The following is a 19,607-nucleotide window of genomic DNA, read 5'->3' as shown; positions in this document are numbered from 1 at the left end:
ATGACTGTTGACTACAGAGGCACTAAACAATAGTTGCAAAGAGTAATGAATGTTTTGAATATTTTATCAAGTGCATCACTTTTTCATTACTTTTTTAAAAAATTGTTTATTTTAGACATATTTCTAGACATTTTGATTGTTCCGAGCATCCTAAGAATGTAAAATATACTTCCAAGTGTTGCACTCATCAGATGTTGCTGTAGCTTTCCCTGCTTCATTTTAATGTCTCCCCTTTTTTGCCTTGTAGAGCGTATTTCAGAACCTGGCATGTGTTGGGTGATAACAAGTTTCAAGTTACTCTTTCCACTTTTGTGGTTTTGAAAATGTTCATGTGAGGGTGGGGACTGAAAGACCTCTCTGAGCAATTGGGAGGAACTAAGGATATGGAATGACATCCTAACAATGGCTGTTAGGGAAAAACGATATTTCAGAATGGAGAAAAACAACGGGAATCCACTTTGATAGGCTGCTCTGCCTGTCTTCTTGACTTTGAGGATCGGATGGGAGTTGGTCAATTTACTGGGCTGGGCAGACAGTATCTTAAAGTTCCATTCACTGTTCTCAAGCCCTGACGTTTTCCATCATGATTATCAAATGCCACCCTCCTGCACCATCATTAAAGCCTTACTTTCTTTGTTTCAATTAATCTTTTATCTCTTTCTGCACTTCAGAAATTTTCCATCTGGACTGCCCAGCAATTAACTTTGCAAATGTTTTGTCAATGTTTCTCCTTCTACATTTTTAAATCCTGCATTTTCCAATCTGACTCGTTTTCTTGATTTTTTTTCTCCAAATCCAATATGGCAGAACCATGGTTTTTCAAATGCATATTCTTTTTGTTTCATGCAGCCACTCGCTCGCTCGCTCGCTCTCTCTCTCTCACACACACACACACACACCATTCCTTGTAGCAACATACATGTGAATGAGCATTTACCTTTTTTTCCTCCAAATACAGAAGGAGTTTGCCAATCCTCCCCTCAGACAGGAGAGTAGGAATGAAAATGTCAGAGCATTCACTCCTGGCCTGTGACTGGGCCTGGGTGCTTCATTTGCTTTCTCAGGATAGTGCCGGGCATGGGAGGAGGTGGTGGCGGTGGCGGCTGCTGCTGCCCTTGCCTGAATGGCAGGCTGGCTGGAGCAGTGGGAGGGCAGCAGGCATGCTGTTGAGTGCCTGCACTCTGGCTCAGAGGAGCTTTGCTAGCTGCCTCCCCTGGGCAGGTCTGGATGATGTTTCAGGCCCAGGCAGACACTGCAGCACAGCGGAAGTCCTGAGCCGCCTCCTGTGCAGTGAGGAGCATTGAGGGAGCGGATGCTCTGCTGCAAGTGGGCAGCGGCCGCAGCAGGTCAGTGCCTTGTCCCATTCGCTGCGTCCAGGAAGCAAGTAGCATATTCTGCACAGAGCAGTGCAGCAGCATCACATTTTGGAAGGAAAGTATATTTATATCCCACCTTTTCCTTTCAAGGAACTCAAGGCAGCTGACATCACTCTCCTCCTCCTGCTCTCCATCTTATCCCCACAGCAATAACCCTGTGAGTCAAGTAGGTCGGAGAGTCTGTGACAGGCCCAAAGTCACCCAGTTGGCTTCATGGCTGAGCAGGGCCCCGAACCCAGGTCGCCTGAGTCCCAGTCCCACACTCTTAATGGTTATACCACACTGGCTTTTCCCCAGGCCACAGGAGTCTCTTTCTTTGGCCACAGGAGATACTCCTGGCTTATATAAGCAGGTATTTTCCACACAGCCATACGGAATGCAGGAATATGGGAAGCTGCCCTCTACTGGGTCAGACCATTGTTCAGTCAAGCTCAATATAGTCCATAGACACTGACTTAGAGCAGCTCTTCAGGGTTTCAGACAGGGATGTTTCCTAGCCCTGCCTGGGGGTGCTGGGATTCATCATGGGCCTCTTTGCATCCAAATCCTATGCTCTTTCATTGAGTGATGGGCTAGCATATCTTTTTGGTTTTGTTTGCAATGGAAGCATCTTATAATCCATCTTGAGTTCTGTGGAACTTCTTCTCAAGCAGATGGGTGTAGGACTGTGGTCTAAAATCTGTGGGATACTTAGTTCTGGGCTCAGTTCTTGTGTGGTACAATTGCACCGATTGTGGTACGCACAGCATGTATTCCGCCATATAGATGCAACTTCATTTTCTTTTGAATGCAATTTTCTTCCTTGGAATTGCCAACAGAAGAATATTCCTGTGCTGTAGCTGGAGAAGGAGTTGGCATCCTGCAAATGCTTTGGGGGTGGGGGTGGCATCCACCACATTTTACCTCCCTTTTTCAAAAAAAAAAGAAGAAGCCTCTTTTGTCTCTTAGAATATGAATAATGCAGCATGACCTAAATTACAAACTTTCTCCCTTCACTGACATTGGCAGCAGGGAAGCAAAAGCTGAAATACATTCTCCCAGTACCCTGCAGTATAGCTTTCAGGACAGGGTTGACGCGTGGGACCCTCAGCAATCCGCTATCAAGACAAAATTGTATTGCACACGCACTGTAAATGGGAAAGTTTAGGAAAGCAACTCAGAATCCACAAACAGTGACTTGGAAGGAACAAACAGGCAGTGCATCAGAAGGGTGGTGGTTTCCTTTTGGGCTACATACGTCATTAGCCAGAGGGAGCACATTCTTTTCCATTGAAAGATAAGGATGCCAAACCGCCTTTCTTAGGGTTGGGACCTGTTAAATTGTTTTTACCACTTCAGCTTCTGCTATATGATATCGCTCCTCTTTGGAGTGTGGAATGGGCATGATGGAATTCAGAATCAACAATGATTGACATTGTTACTGTAGATGCAAAAAGGCAGATTGGAAAAATGGTCCTTGGCTTAGGACTTTTTCCCCACTACCAAGTGAGTCCTTGAACAAGGAATCTTCCTTTTCATATTTCTTTCAGCATCCGAGGTAACATTGTTGGCCATTTGGTCATTGTCAGTTCCAGGTGTTTATATCCTTATTGTAAATGCGTTATACTTAATGCTAGATTTATTTCAAAGTTTACAATCTTGTTTCCTCTTTGCAAAAATTCTTTCACGTGGCCCATCATAGTCTGGATGTTTTGCATTATCTGACTGAGTGAAGGGAGCGGCTGAGATTTGAGCTCTGTTACGATAATCTACTTGGGCGCCTAGTGGCCAGCTGGATGCTTTGACCTCCACCTCCCATCAGCCTTAGCCTCCTTGCCATGGTGACAGATGTTGGGAGCTGCAAACCTTTCGAAACATGTGGAAGGCCACCATTTGGCCACCCCTAAGCTAGAAACTAGTCGGTGGCCTGCGTGATGGAGTCCTGTGCTGCACTCCCCAGAGACGTGCGTACTGAGTTATCCACAGTATCATTTTAGCAATGGAAGAATCGCTTAAAGAAGAATTGCTGTTGCATAGGAAAACTAAGGGGTAGGCTGCATTACCAGTGCTACTATCAGGTTGGCTATATATCCTCTCTAGTTTAATTTGTCAAAGACCTGTAACAGGGTTGTCACTCTTTAAAGTGTGTATACTTCAGCCTTGTATTTAAGCACTTGCCTGGTAGCCATCAGGGATGAGGAATCCCATGCAGACGAGGCAGAGCACCTCTCTCCTTCTCCATGCCTTGTGGAGAAACCAAGTGGTTTGCCCGAGAAAGAGGCCAGCCAGCAATGGAGTATGTTCCTCATCCGCCAGCCTCACTGGACTAGTCCCAGTCTCTCTCTCTCTCTCTCTCTCTCTCTCTCTCTCTCTCTCTCTCTCTCTCTCTCTCTCTCTCTCTCTCGGCCTACTTGGTTTTGTGGGTTTATTTACTAGAGTGTAAATTTAAAGACTTTATTTACAAAAAGAGAACCTTATGGCTATTGGATAGTATACAATGAAATGAATATACATAAAAAATAAGAATGGCTTGCTGTGATGCTTGTATGTGTTCAACTAAGCCCTGATCCCGCCGGGCTGATTGCTTTATTTCTTCAAGTCAGGAAGGAAATCACATTGCTGAGGCCCAGCCCAACTCTTCATTCAAGATTCTTCCCACTCCTTTTGATGGATTATACAGGAACAGTTCCTTGTTGCACCTCAGACATCACAGGGTAGTGTCCCGTGTCCCATCATGTTATCTACTTTTGTCGTGCCACTTTCCCCAAGGATATAGAATGCCAGTTGTCAAAGGGATTGCAGGGTACACAGTGAGGGTTTTGAATGCAATTCTTAAAATTAATTTAACGGAAGTCACTCATCTTGTAGCTTATTTCCAAATAAATATGCTTCGGATATAAATATTTTTTACCATTTTATCCAGTGTTTAATGAATGCTTCAATAAGATCACATAACTCTAGCAAAGCTCTTAATACAGCCTGTCCAAAAATACTACATATTTATTTAAAATGTTTTCTAATAATTTCAAACTCCATGGAGTGTACTTCCAACAATAAATATGCACAGGACTGCTTTGTTAGTCGTAATGCAGTCTGAGTCCAGTCTCACCAGGATACAGTTTTTAAATGTTTGTTTAAAGATAAGGAAGGCTGAAACGAAGGCTCAGGTCACCATTACAGGTTGCTAAGTTATTAGCAATTTGCAGGCTGGTGGAATTTTCTGCCTCAGGTTTTGAAATGTCTTGGGCCCTCCTGAGAATTACCACTAAGGTAACAAGTCATGGGCATCTGTTCTCAGCACAGGTAGGCTACCTTTTCATCGGGCAATTCTGTCCAGGTATACACATCTAGGATTTAAAGGAGGAAGGCTGTCACTTTCAGGCCTCCTTAAATTCTGGCATTTCTTGACTATTACAAATTGCATGGGCAAGTTAGACTTTTTATATTAAGTATTAATGTTTTTTGTCATTACATTTATCCACATGCAGGAAACAATGTTTTGCAACTATTGTTTGAGAATATCTTTTGTTGTCTTACAAGCAGTGTTCCTTTCGCCTAAAGAGAGATGATGAATTTAAGTTCCTTTTCTCATTAGCTGGCAAATGTTTCTCTTGAGGTTTTTGGTTTGATGTAGCAGTTAGAATGTCAATATCTCGAGTAAAAGAAAAACAATTAAAAAGGCAAAAGCATTTCTTTCAAAGCCTGAAATAAGGTAATTTAGAACTGAATGGATTATGATAGGAGGTTAATTTCTTTAAAAGGGGTTAGCCACTTAGGGTGCTTGCTATGCCGGGAAATGCACGACTTCCTTTTATCTGAACATACGTAGGACTATGCCTTTAACCTATTTGGAGGGTTTGCTGTGTTACGCTCTCTCCCCTGACATACGATCATGACCCATGGATATCATTTATACATCGTAAGTGTTTTTACACCAGACTTCAGTCGTATTTCCAGAGCAGTTTGCCAGCAGCGACAACAGCAACAAGTTTAAATGTATTTTAAAGAACAAGAAATGGGAACATGGCAATTAAGTAACGCGTTCTTTTTCAGTCTGTGTAATTATCCTATAAATTCATCATTTTAAAATGCCTGCTGTTTAAATACCAAGTTTTGTTGTATTGCGTGGTTGAGTTTCACACTACAATCCTGTTTCCATGCCAGAGTTTCCTTAGCTTTAACTTTGTGAACTGGCTTTATCTTGAATTTGACCCAAAACGTGACTAATCTGTAATGAAGTCCAGGTTTCACGGAACTTGGCATGGGAGATATCCTTTTGGTAGTTACATAATAGGCTCACCCCGCATAACCACTGTACATTGGCAGCAGTGCTTCACCTCTCAAGTAATTTTCCAAGTTCTCAAAGCACTAGGCAGAAATCTAAACTTTTCCAAACCTCTAAGGTGTGTCCTGTAGGCCATGGTACTAAACAGCTTTGAAATATCTCAAATGATTCTTGTACCTAGGAAGGCCTTGGCGGCCTATAAATACTTGTGCGTGCGTGCATGCACCACTTCCCTTTAACACCGATGTTTAGAATTGTGCAGAAACAAATATTGCTCACTTCAGTGTACTCTGGTTAGGATTTAGGCTGCAACAAGGAGTTTTCCACTCCATGTGCTAAAGGAAGCCAGTGGGGACTATAGGTCTTTGCATATTTTGTTAGGTTATTTTTCATTTTTTGCAACGGCACACTACATGCTGACTATATGCACAACCTCCATGTTAAATCTTGTTCACTACCCTTCCTCTGTGATCCTTTTTCTGTTTTGCATGACCCAGTCAAACCAGCTCCTCCCAGGGAGCCATAAGTAAAGTTGTATAGCATATTCTGCCTCCGGACTCCATGAATAATATACACCAACTTCCAGGTTTCATGGATCAGTGATCATCGGTTTAAGGCATCAAGAAAGATACCATTTTCTTTCCATGATGACTAATCATGGTGATGGAAATGGCCTCTGCAACTTTGCTGGAAGCCTGGCCAGATGTCTGTGGGCTCAAGTTCATCTCAGTTGTCTGTGGGCTTGAGGAAAGACCTGGCATTTCCCAACAACCTTTTCATGGTGGACGAGAGTTCATTGAGGGCAGAGATAAGCAATGTAAGGATACCCTTCTGGTCTACAAGCTGACATGGAACTGGCACCCTTCCATTGTGCTGGACCACGTCTTCCAGCCAGTGTGGGCAGCAAGGGGATGACAGGAGTGGCTACAAGAAGGAGTTTGTGGCCTGATCTTTGTAGCACTTCTGTTACAGAGGGCTGAAGAAGGTTATCGTGCTAATCAGCTCTGCAGAATGAAGTGTTGCCAGGAACCAGAAGGGTCTCACTGGTCCAGGAAGTTCCTGTCTCTACTGACTTAGCCTCAGAAGCTGAAACCTGGGCTGTCCTCCAGATCACAAGCCCCACCGGTGGTCAGAATTTGACTATTCTGAATATATGAGTCTACTGACTTTTCTGTTTTGATAAAAATGAAAATACCACTGTTTTTCATGTATGCTATTTCTGCTTATAGAAAGGGTTTGGACTAAAACTCCCATCAACCCTACCCAGAACAGCCAATGGGAAAGAACCATGGGAGCTGCAATCCCAATATGTGGACCCTATACATTCCCCATCCCTCTTCTAAAATATCACATTTTGGAAGCCTAGTGGATATCTGCTATTTCAGCGTGCCAAATGGCCTTTGTATAATGGCTCTCCTTTCCCTGTGATTCAGTCACAACACAGCTGCCTGCACTGTCGGAAACAGGCCATCTTCAGAGATGATCAGAAATGGGAAATGATATTATGTGATGGAGAAGATAAAGAAAGAGAACATAGGTAAAGAATGTGGTAGGTTATGATACTGAACAGGTGATCTTTTTGTCTTGTTTTTCCTTTGAAACATGCAGAACATGGTTTTGTTGGCTATTCTGAAGAACTTATGTTGAACAACACACTCCCAGATTACAGCTCAGGAGAATCCTTCTTCACTGTATTTGGAGTGTTCTTCCCAGCTGCTACAGGTACTGTGGAATTCTATAAGGTGTCATTTTATATTGTTTTATTAAAAGTTCATCATATTTTATTCCCCCCCCTCCCCACAGTAATAGAAACAATAAACCCTTGCCCATACCTTTTTTCTTTCCTTTCTCCTTAGGTTCTGCCTTCATGCTCCAGTTTCATGTCTTTTGAGTAAAGTCACGGGGCAACAAATAGTGGCTTAAGAAATAAGATGAGGCTATAACTCTGTGACGATGGCCATAAGCCACCAGACTTGGTGGCTTGCAGTCATCTAACACAGAAAGGGAGGAGCAGCAGAGCTTGGCCGCCATTGCCCTGCCCTCCCATATTCCTCCCATCCAGCTGGAGTGACTCAGAGGAGGGGAGAAGGAGGTGGGAGAGGCACCAAGACAGCTCCCAGGCTCCTCCCAGCTCCCTTCTCCCAAATCGGAGATCAGCCAGCACAGTCCTCTCCATGTCAGCTGCGAGGAGGAGGGTCCTGGAGCTCCAATTCCCAAGTCTGAGGTCAGAGCACTGTCTCTGTCCTTGGATCCAGCAGCCTGAACTAGCCTGCAGTTTTCTCAGACTCTGTCTAGGGCAAACAGGATTGCTTCCTAAATTAATACTTAATGGGAAGGTAAACTGCCATGTTTATAACTCTTCCATGCAGATATAGAATCCTAAAGATCTCAGCTTTCAAATATATATTCCTCCATATATCTGTTCCTCACTTAGGAACTGTATCTCTTTTAAAGACTCACTCTCTTTCCCCTGAAAGGTTGGTGTTCCAGCCATGTGAAGAAACAGCTTCTGGGCTCTCAATAGCCCACCATCCCTTCTACTGACTCTGAAGCTTCGCTGGTTCTCACCAGCAGTGCGGCGGAAGAGGAGTGCAGGAGACCGTGCCTTTTTTCATAGCAAGGGCAATCCCATTGTAACAGGAGCAGCTTTTGACAGTGTTGCGTTGTTGGACAACTTGCTTCACCTTAGCACACGAGCCCGTTGTTGGGGAACCTCGTCTCAGACACCCACTAAACTTCACCAGGTCTCCCCAGCCGTTGCGTGTGCTTTTCTCACTCCCCACCTCCGTGGATCAATGCAGCGCTGACATTTCAGACTTTGCTTGGAGATGTGACTGTTTGGGTTGTCACATCGGGTTTCTCTGTAGTGTATTGTGGAGGGGAGTGGAGGGGAAGTTATTTATCATCATCACTACATTCACACCCTCACCTTTCTTGCTCTTGCAAGGAGCCAAGGCAGCTTACAAGGCCATCCTCCTCTCCATTTTCACTTCACAACAGGCCTGAGAGGTGGGCTAGGCTGAGAGACTGTGACCAGCCCAAAGTCAACTAGCCATATAACACACTGACGGTTACTATGCGCTATACTGAACCTGAATAACCGCCACACCATTCTTCTGGTACAGCCCATACAATACACTCAGTAAAATGGGCCACCACTGATTCCCACCCACCCCAAATGTGTGTATTCTGTCCCATCTCCCTTTTCTCAGTGAAGTCAGCAGTAACAGCTGAAATGGCTGCCCCCACCCCACCCCAAGATGAGCTGATGTTGAGGGACTGTTTGTTCACTGCCGAGCATTTTAATGGTGTCTGACTCTGCACTCCATTCATTTCTGCTGAATTTGAGGCAAGGATCATGTTAGCACAGCGGCAGCCAAGACCACATCCTCAGCATGTTATATTCAGAACTTGTTTCCCTGCTTCATGAATTATCCTAAAAAACTTTATTTTTAAGCTTGTCGATGGAAAAATACAGAGGCACAAACATTTCATATAGCAAATCTGCCCTGTTGCAAAAGGACATACTCCATCTCTAAGCAAGGTGGAAAATAGGGATCCAAAATAGTTAACAATTGTTTTTTAAAATCCCACAACTCTGCTTAGACTTCACGTTGTAAATTAGATCAGAAGTAGGCACAGTGCCGTCTCCCAGTGCACCAGCGATGGTCACACCCTTTTCCTGTTGCTATTTCTGGAGGAAACTCCTTCTACTGTTCCCTCAATCCCTCTGTTCAGATATTCCAACCCTGCACAACAAGCATACCTTGAAAAGGAGGGGGTCTGTTTCAGGAGGCCCCACCTCACAAGCGTTCCCTTAATTGGCTTCTGCATGAAGCCAAAGGCACTCACAGCACTCCAGATAATAAGGAGCCCTGGCAGAGCAGAGTTCCTGGCTTCACTGAGCGAGCCTCACTTGCATCAGGCCGTCTGCAGACAGGCCGTGCGCAGGCACTCAGCTCGGTACGCAGGAGTCCACCGAGATGCATTCCGTGTGTACAGTTTTGCCACCTGCATCTTAGGGCTGTCTGGCTTAAGGTGGGAGCCTGTGCTAGCTCTCACAGAAAACAGCCATACAGCTTTCAGCGTAAGCCAGCCAGCAGTGCTGTTTGGGGAATGCTGGAAGTCATGGGGCTTTTTTCTGTCTAAACGTGCAGTAGAGTGCACTCTCACTCATTGAAATGCTCTTTGAAGTAGACAATGTTGGGCTGAAGTGCTGGTCTGTATTCTGTAAGGACTGATGGCAGGGCTAGAGTTTAACCAAGTATTATTAAAATAAAGTTTGGTTTGGTTTGGTTTGGTTTGGTTTAGTACCCTCTCCATCTGGCTATGTGTGTAAATAAAATAGCCATAAAACCAAATTAGATCACCTTTCCTTGATGCTGTTTATCAAAGTTATAGATAGTAATTTTAGAGGGTTTTTTTAGTGATGAATCCTTGGATTATAGAGCGAGCTTGCAAAGGATTAGTTCTGAGCAACTAGCCAAAAGTGATTAGTGACATTGCTGAATTACGGGTCTGCACAGAACAAGAGCCCATGTATTATTTAAATTATGGGTAGTCAGGGCTGCAAATGGGAGAATAAGCACACTGGCTTCCCACATACTTCCCACAAAAACATTTTGAATCAGCTTTCATTTACAACTCAGAAACTACCCATGGTTTCTTACTGGGGTAAACTCTGGGTTATTTATCCTTACAATAAACTAGAGTTCCAGGCTCAGGTGTGACATCAAACAACCCAGGAATGGAGCATTCCTTAATTGACGATGAAGCTGATTAAGAGTATATGTGTCAAGGGCACACCTTTGCCTGTGCCCTTGCCTGTTCATGGGCTGGCTATTTCACTTGGGTAGCCGTGGATTTTGGGCATCTTGCCCTTGCTTATGAAGCATCATTCATCCCCATTGTGCCAGCAAGGGCAGGCAAGCCTCCCATCCTGGTGATTTATTTTATTTTAGCCACTGAAATAAGTATACATGTGTGTGTGAGAAGGTGTTTCCCAACATGGTTTGACAGGTTCCTATTTCATTTTCACTCTAAGTTTAAATCATTGAAGGTGACCACCGAAATGCCACACTAGGGCATGACGTGAAATCAGAGTAACATCCGAAGTGACTGTGGGAGAGAGCCCATATATATCCAAGATCTGTCAGTATGGAAGGAAGAATATTTATGAGCACTGCAATAAAAATTACTATTAAAGTTGTTAAGTGGTTCATCACTCCTGCTAATTCTTGGCAACTAGGAAAGAAGCCAAAGCTAACAGACGTAATTTATTTCAAAAGTGCTCGTGATTTATTACATCATTAGTAGTAGTGTAAACAATCACTATGCTAAATGCTCTCTCAGAGCAATGCTAGGTATGTTCGTAATTCAGCGACTACAGCACAGCTCCCTCTCTCTTCTTTAAATATGTATAACTTTTAGACTTCACTGCTTTTCATGGCCATGTATCAGTAGCACAGGGAAATTAATATACCTTTCCTCTTGTTATTTGTGTTCATATACTGCATGCAGTCTTTAGTTTGGAGAATTTCCAAGGAGACGTTTATCTGCTTTGCATGAATTCCTGACCCATGAACTAGGTTCACAATGGCTGCATCCTCCTATCCGTGAAGGACAGCCACTGTGGAACAACCAGTGTCACATGACTGGACCACACCACACTGGTCCAAATGGTTGCCCATGCCTTTTAATCTGCAGTATCATATTCCTGAGGGTTATCTGCCTTAATTGGTTGCAGAGAAAACAATAGCATTTTGTGGCACTTGTGACTAACCAGTTGATTATGGTGCACGCTTCTGTGGGCCAGGGTCCACTCTGTCAGAGTGCTTTCCTGTTGAGTTAACCCAGACTTCTTAATGCATGTAATGTCATTAGCCAGGAAGCCCAGCCAGGTTTGGCCTGAATGGCATGGAATTAAGCTGCCCTGACTGATTAAGTTACCTAAATATATTCAGCTGGTGATGCTGAGGGGCTTCTGCTCTATTCTGTGGTCTTTAGTCCATGGCTCAGTGCTGAACTCTTTCAGCCCAAGGACCAGATTCCATTCCAAAGACGTCCTCGGCTGGTGGGGCAGAAGGAAAAAGGAGACAGCTAAAGTACCCATATAACTGAGCTTAAAGCTTTGCTGACAAGGCATATTGTCAGCTGTTTTAAGCTGGCCAAGATGTACAACCTGTCTTAGCTCTTTAAGGTGTTAAAACTTAACATCTCTAGTGACATTTTATGATGTTATGATGTTTTAAATCTCTAGTGACATTTTATGATGTTTTTAGAGTTATTTATTTTTATATGTTATTGCATTCTATTCTATTAATTGTTGTGTACTGTCCAGAGAGCTTCAGCTGTTGGACAGTATAGAAATAAATTTAACAACACCAGCATCTAAGCCTTAGGAGACACATTTCTACCTTTTAGAATCGGGGGGGGGGGGGAGAAATGCACAAAAGCTAGGAAACCCCCAGATGTTGGATGGTTCAGGGAAAGGTGGGGAACGGGAAAGGGAGTAACCTCAAGATCCCTAGCAGGACAGATTGGAACACCAGGTGGGCCAGGTTTGGAGCCCAGGTGTGAGGGTTTGTTCCTTTCTTACACGGTTCCTATCCTTTCATTTTATCCTCACAACAACTACCTTGTGAGGTAGGTTGAACTAAGACTCTGACTGGCCCAAAATACCCAGTGACTTTTCATGATCGAGTGAGGACTGTAATCTGGATCTCTTGAGTCCCATTCCAGCACTTTGTCGCACTGGCTCTCTCTGCATAAACCCACTGGGGGAAGTAATCAGGAGGGTTGGATGAAGCTTTCATCATTATAATGTTGACATTTAACTCTAATTTCCATCTCCTGATACCAGTGCTGTGAAATTCCTGAACAGATGCCCACACAAGGGGGTAGGCCACTCTGCACCCTCCAGATGTTTTGGAGTCCCACAGTCTCTAACCATTGGGACTTATGGGAAAAGTAACCCAAAATCTCTAGAGGGTGCCAGGCTACAGTCATTAAGGAACTTGTTGTGATTAGGTTTCAGCTTCTTTGCCTTCATCCATCCTAAAAAAGTCTCTAGACTGAAGCTGAAACTTGCAACAAGGCAGTTAATGACTGTCCAGTTTTGGAGTCTCAGTTAAAACTCTGAAGCAGCTCTGTTAAGCCCCTGGGGGGCTGGCATGGGCTGGCAGGCTACAGTGAACTGGTTGTGATGGTGGGATATTATTTGCAAGCTTCTTGCAAGATGTGCTGTGCTGCCTAGAGCCATACGGTCCTGCATAGGATGGCATTTGAACAACTCGGGAGGCTCCCTTCTCTGCTCTTACATATCCTGGCTGGATCCTTCCCCAGCTTTTAACTCTTAGAGCCTTCTGCAAACCACTTGCTGTTTGACATTCTGGCTGCAGACTTCCACTAGTACAGCAGCCATGTGCCTTACTCGACAGTGGACCGTCCTCTTTTTGAAGGGCTGTCAGAGGCTAGTCCTTTATTTGCAGATTGTCAGTCCAAGGCCAGTTTAAAGATAAAGACCCCAAGAGGGCACAATGGGGGCTTGGAGGCTGTCTGTCCGCATTAGCATGTGGAGGACAGACAGCACTTGCCTGTACAACGGGTCACCTTGTCTTCCCCACCATGGTGAGACAGACCATATTTCTGCTTAAATTATAGTAATCATTTCAGGGTTTGCACCTATGCATATCTGCCCACACTTGCACATTTTATGTAAATCTGTGTCCTCATATTTGGTAGCCCATTTCCTCCGTTTTTTCAGTGCATAATTGGCCACTCGACCAGCAAGTTAGAGGTTCCTCACCCCAAATTCCCTGCATTTATTTCCAGGTTCCTGCCTTCTCATTTGCCTGGCCCAGATTCCTTCCACATTGACTGATTTTGGCACCATTTTATGTTAATCTGTGTTACTGCAGCTCATGTAAAGATTGAGTCTTTCTTACTTGATGCAGTTGTCAGCTTCATGCCCACTGGCTAATTGGGCTGCGCACTGACCTAAAAATACCCATATCCGTTTGGCTTTCTGACAGGTGAAGCTACCTTTATCTTGTGATTTTTAAAATCCTCTGGCGAGAAAGGCCTTGATTAAGAATGACCATGATGAAATAGTTGACTAAAGCCATTTGTTGTGGAGTTTGTAGTTTCATATGTTTAGTACAGAAGAAAATGTGGGGCTTAAAGAGTTCAGATTTTTCCTTATCAATGGGTTTTTGGGAACTGGTTTTGTTCCAGTGTCTGGTTCCACGTCTGGTTTCACCTTTTCAGCTGACAAAGACTGTATGGATTTGTACTGACATTCTGGATAGGAAGAATGTGATCTGAGTACTAGTTTGGGAAACTGCTCTGCATGAAAATGGGTGAGGTTTGGACTAAATCTGATCTCCAGCTACACAGCTTGAGCAATCTTGTTCCTCTGCAACATGCCAGAATTTTGGGTCTTGTTAAGACCAAGTGACTGTATGGCTCCAACATTGTTAAAATGGTTGAATATGTAATTTCTAAATACTGCCTGAAAGAAAAATAACAATAATGAACTGAAGTCTGCATGTCAAATTTTGATCTGTTTATCTCTGGATGTTTTGTTTTGCTTACCATCCTCCAGTGATGTAAGAAACAGTAGAGTTATTTAATTGTATAGCTCTACAAGCAAGAACATCATATAGCTATGCTCCTTTCTTTTAAATAGATGTTTAAAGCATTTCAGATGAAGCTGCTGGCTCTCTTCCCAAGTGGTTTCTAATGTAATGATGAAGAACTAGCTCTGCCATTCAAGCAATAAACTGTTGCAAGAGCTGTATGTGAACTTGTGGGTGTGGGAGATGTTGATTTTACTGAGTTAGACAGGGAAGATTTCAGTAACAACCTGAGCTGGTTTAAAAAATACTTGTAGGAAAAGCCATTCCAGATGTAAACAGACATGCTTTTACACTACAGTGTGTGTGTGTGTGTGCGCGTGTGCGTGCATGCATGCATAGCACTGTATTTCTCAGTTTGCCTATCTGCTTGACTCCTATATTTCCAGCAAAATCCTAGATTTACTTAGGAGAAAACAAGTTTAAGATCCAGTGATTAATTTAAGTGTGCTTAGCCTTAAACAAGACATCAACGTATGATTGATACTAAAATGGCACTCCATAGTTGCTGGGATCAGAATGAGACACTGAAACGCATTTACAGCATAGGACAATATAAAAAGAACCAAGCAGAAACGCAGTATCCAGTATGTCAAATGGTATTGGATCAAAGTGTCCTTTCTTGGGTTGGAACCAGATAGAATCACTGTAGGAGCAGAGCTTTTCATCACAAGCAGAGAAAGGTTCAAGCTCAGCATTTGTGCAGAAGCAAAAGTGGGTGATTGGTACGAATAAGTACAAAATTGTGGTAAGTGAACAAGGCCCACATTAGGGCAGAGTAAATTGTGGTACTGATCTTGCCGTAACCTGTAACATCGGAAAATACTGTTTGGTTCAGCTTGCGTGTATGTTTTGTGTTGGGGTTTCTGCTGAGTAATTCTTTCCATTTCCTATTGAATATACATGTTTGGCTATAGTCTTCTCTAGCAGGTACAATCTAAGACTTTATAATTAATTCCCTTGTTTATTTAGATAGGGAGCCCAGCCTAATAAAAGGCAGCAATAGGGCTGCGATGATCACAGACATGAAAAACAGAAGATAGGTCCCTTTATCCTGAAGGTTTGTGTTCTAAAAAAATGGTAACAAGAGATTTCTTGTTAACGTGTCAAAATCTATAATAAATTTAGACATAATATACGCAGCCTTTTTGAATGATTTGCCAAGTTGAATGTCAGTGGACATTTGAAAGGGAGCTGCTTTCAAGTGATAGTTTTGAGATAAGCTGTTTTTGTTCAGATCTCTCTTTTTTGTCCAGTAGCTTTGTCCAGTTTAGAACAAAGAATCTCTTTGTGGGTATGTAACTAGCAGCTTGTTGCCCCCGGATACCCGATTGCTTAATCACAAAGCTTGTACATGTGGTGCTGGTATCAGGATGTGCACAGGTAATTTTTTTGAAAGCTACTGTCTTACAATAATTCCACACAGTGTCCTGTTTGTGTTTGCAGGTGTGATGGCTGGGTTCAATATGAGCGGTGATCTCAAGAAACCTGCAACAAATATACCTCTGGGATCCCTGTCTGCCATAAGCATCTCGTAAGTCCAGGGAAAGCAAGATTCCCTTCCTAGTAACTTACTGTCTGTCACACGCAGCTCTCCTAGCTGTGATCAATCTGCATTCTATCCCAATCGTTTATTGTCTGATAGATAAAACCTTGGCAGCTGTTCAAGTAATTATTCATTACCACTTTCTGCCTGGACAGATCAGCAAAGAGATTAATTAACTGATATTCCCTCCTCCTTCTCCCTCCCTCCCTCCCTCCCTAATTTAGAGGATATAAAAGGTTTCCAGCATGAACAAACTGTTCAGGGACCAATATAAATCATTAAAACAATGAAAAATCTTCCTTCCCTAGAGGGAAAAAATAGGCATGAACAATATAAAATAAACAGGCTGAGTCTTTCCCTTACATCCACTGTAGATCCCTAGATAAATTCCACAACAAATTGATTTTTAGGAAGAATTCTTAAATTAAGGATGTGAACTTATAATAAATGGGACACATTGATATCTGTAAGATATTTTTCACTTCACTTAACAGATAAATGATTTGAAAATGTGATATGGTAGATAAGTAGTTGGCTGCTTTCCTAGAGGTTGGCTGTTACTGGATAGCTGCCTCCCAGCTCAGTAGTTAAGTACTTGTTATTTTGTTGGCTTAGGGAAGTCCAAGGTGATCATTCTGTGACTTCAGAGTACATGAGGGTACAAAGAAGACTATTCCTTAATCAATCGATTAGACTGATGAGCCTGCTTTAGGTGAAACGTTGACTTTTAGTTCAGGTTAGGTTGAAAGGAAAAATGAAAAGGAATCTTCTGCATATATTTATTTATTTAGTTGTTTATTATTCACACTTATATACTGCTTAATATATTGAAATTTCTAAGCAGTTTACATATAAATATTAAGTATCACATTTAAAATGCACCATAAAATGATTTTGACTAGAATAACAGTAAAAGCAAAAGAACAATAAGAAAGAGCAGCATGTGATTAATTACAATTAATTACATGCCAAAGAAAGTCTGGCTGACCAAGAATACTTTGAGGAGGCATTTAAAACATACCACATTTTATGCCTCCAAAACTGCATGGAGGGGTATGTTCTGGAGGGTTGGTGCCACCACAGAAGAGGCCTGCCTTTGAAATATTTTACGGTGACATTCCATTGTTCAAAAAACAACCATCAAGACTTTTGCTAAAGCTCCAAAAGGTTGGCTGGAAGTGCATCTAGTCTCAGGTTGTTTGGAGCTCCTTATGGCAAAACAGAACCTTGAAGATGGTTCAGTCGTTAAAAAGCAGCCAATGCTGCTGTTCTAACACAATACTGTGTGAACACAGATGGCTTTCCCAGTAAGCCCTGTACCTACTGCATTCTACACTAGCTGCAGCTTCCACAGCAAATTCCACATGGAGTGCATTACTGTAACCTAGGTATGAAATTGCCAGTTCATGACCCACAGTGGCTAGCTAGGCTATCCACATGCACCAGCCAGAGTTGGTCATGGCTGCTCTGAACTACTGGGCCATCTGAGACTGTGGTTAAGGAGATGGATCTAGGAGCCCACAAACTATAAGGAAAAAGCAACCTACTTATCTTTCCCTTTAGCTCTTCCTTCCCATTCTGTTGTTAGTTTTTCTTTGCAAAATTATAGGGGACGACTCCAGGCCCTTTCCCTGGCTGTTCACGGTGCCCCTCCCCTTTATTCTCTGACAGCCTTAGAGATCAGTAGAAGCAAGAGCCCCACTGATTTGCAGGGGGCTGGATGGAGCATCTGAAGTTGGAATTCAGTTCAGGGCTATGCACAGCTCCTGTAAAATCTAGCCTAAAAAAACTGCCCTACTGACACGGGAGCCGCCAGGCTGTTGCACTGGATTGCAACAGAAAGAAAGTTTGCTGTGCCCCACTCCTTCCCGCAGAACCACGTACCTAGCCCCTCGTTGTGTTGGGGGGTCCACTGCCCCTCTGGGCAAGCTTTACAGGGTGCAGGGGGAGGAGGGAGCAGGAAACTTGCGTTCTGTGAACTGCCTTCAATTAACTTAGGATCCCTGGAGGTACAGTATCATCAGTGCTGATCCCACAACATGAGACAGCTGCTAAAGCAACCTGTGCATTCTGAGTGTAGAGTAAGGCAAAACTTGTCGCTATCGTTACTCTTTTACCAAAGCAAAGATCTTGTGCTGTGAAGGAATAGATGCCCAAGTATTTTTTGATGGTTGATGTTCCTCATCTGCTTAATGGTCCTCATTTTTTTTACTGTTTGCAGGTGGTTTCTATATATAGTGTTCGTATTTTTGCTGGGTGCCATTTGTACCCGGGAATCGCTCCGTTATGATTTTATGATAGCAGAGAAGGTAAGTGACTAAGTTGCCTAAACACGTAACATGGGGTGTCATTCAGCACTGTAGGTGCTTATTTTGGTTAATGGTCTGGGATGTTTGTGCCTGGAAGCAATGAGTCTGTTCAAATATAACCATGGTTTGGGTCTGTGAATAAATACTGGCCTCATGTACTCCATCTCCCTCATTTGATCTTATTTTCTCCCTTCAGTTTTGTAATAGTTTGCTATTAAATTCAGGCTAAGCCAAGTATAGATTACACAAGCCACTGTTTGATGGGTTCAGATATACCAATAAATTAAGATTTGGTGCTAAATCAGAAGTGAAAGGGGAAATCATGGTGGAGAAATGATGTCTGAAACAACCCACTGAAGCTGGCTATCTTTTGCTTTTGGCTTCTCTGCACAAGTCATTCAGGATCGCTCACTTCCAGAAGTGTGCAGAACTTTTGATGTCATTGTCAACCTCCAAGCCTTCTCCCAAGTTTCCCAGTTATTTTTGTGGGGGTTTTTTAAGCCAACAAAACTCTGGTATTTCCTATCACTGTTTGCTATAGAAGCTGAGTGTACTTTTGTAGTTCCACAATACCACAACACCAGCTTGTGCTGTGTAATGCAGTAACACGTAGAAGGCAAAGAAGAAATCCTGAGGGCGGGGGAAGCTTGTTTCAGGGTTGTTCAATCTTCCTGCAAAGGAAATGGAAGAAGAAGCCTTGGTAAACTGCTAGGTTATGTGCCTCAAGTAGAGAAGCCCTTTGTCAAAGAAATTTCAGCCTTTGCTCCAGATGAACTCACAGTATCTGCACAGAACAAACAAAACTAATTAAGTTGCATGTGGTTACTTGTCTTTATTTTGTTTTCAAGATTTAGGAATCTGGAATTTGAAAGCAAGCAAATTAATGGCTGTGAACTGCCCAGATAGTTTCTGCTGTGGGGAAGAATAGAAATGTAATAAATAAGCAGCTGAGTTTGAAAGGATATGTGAAGAGTGGGGCATGCAACTTGGAAGAAGGGAGACAGTACTGTTTTAGGAATACTTATCACTGTCCATCTTTTATGTGCTGTACAGAGGACGTAATGTGACACACCTTGCATAGAACTAAAACCAGAATTGCAGAGAATGTATGGCTGCCATTGTAAGCAACAGCCCGATGCCTTCTCCTCTTTGTTGTGGTCTCTGTTCATCACACATGCGGGCTCTGCTGCATAGCGCAGGACCTAGAATGGAGAGAAACTTCCATCACAAAGTGGGCCTCCTCTTCTCCCTCTTTCTCATTTAGTGTTTTATTTAAAATTTGGGTGTGATGTTATTGTAATGCAAGTTCCTACAGCACTTCTCTGCTTGAGGGGCAGAAAAGCACACACTGAGCCTGTTTGCAAGTCATGGTAAGTCATGCGGAGAATAAGCCATGGCGGGTGGGTTGTTCACTGGCTAACCTACGTTGTTCCTGACAGACAGTCAGGTGCTCTGTGTCTTGCCATGGTGTGTTTC

General features: G+C 43.1%; 1 protein-coding gene across 1 annotated transcript in view; it reads left to right on the top strand.

Annotated features, from left to right (window-relative positions):
- SLC12A8 (solute carrier family 12 member 8) overlaps nucleotides 1–19,607 on the top strand; it is a 66,609-nt gene that overhangs the window by 29,195 nt on the left and 17,807 nt on the right. Inside the window, exons 5-7 of the mRNA XM_044438293.1 lie at nucleotides 7,249–7,362; nucleotides 15,723–15,810; nucleotides 18,044–18,131. Coding sequence (XP_044294228.1) covers nucleotides 7,249–7,362; nucleotides 15,723–15,810; nucleotides 18,044–18,131 — 290 coding nt within the window. The remainder of the gene's footprint in view (nucleotides 1–7,248; nucleotides 7,363–15,722; nucleotides 15,811–18,043; nucleotides 18,132–19,607) is intronic.

Source organism: Varanus komodoensis, unplaced genomic scaffold (genome assembly GCF_004798865.1).
Source record: "Varanus komodoensis strain SLA01 unplaced genomic scaffold, ASM479886v1 scaffold32, whole genome shotgun sequence".
Lineage (NCBI taxonomy): Eukaryota > Metazoa > Chordata > Lepidosauria > Squamata > Varanidae > Varanus > Varanus komodoensis.
The sequence above is the reverse complement of the archived record's forward strand: the minus strand, read 5'-3'. Positions and strand labels throughout refer to the sequence as shown.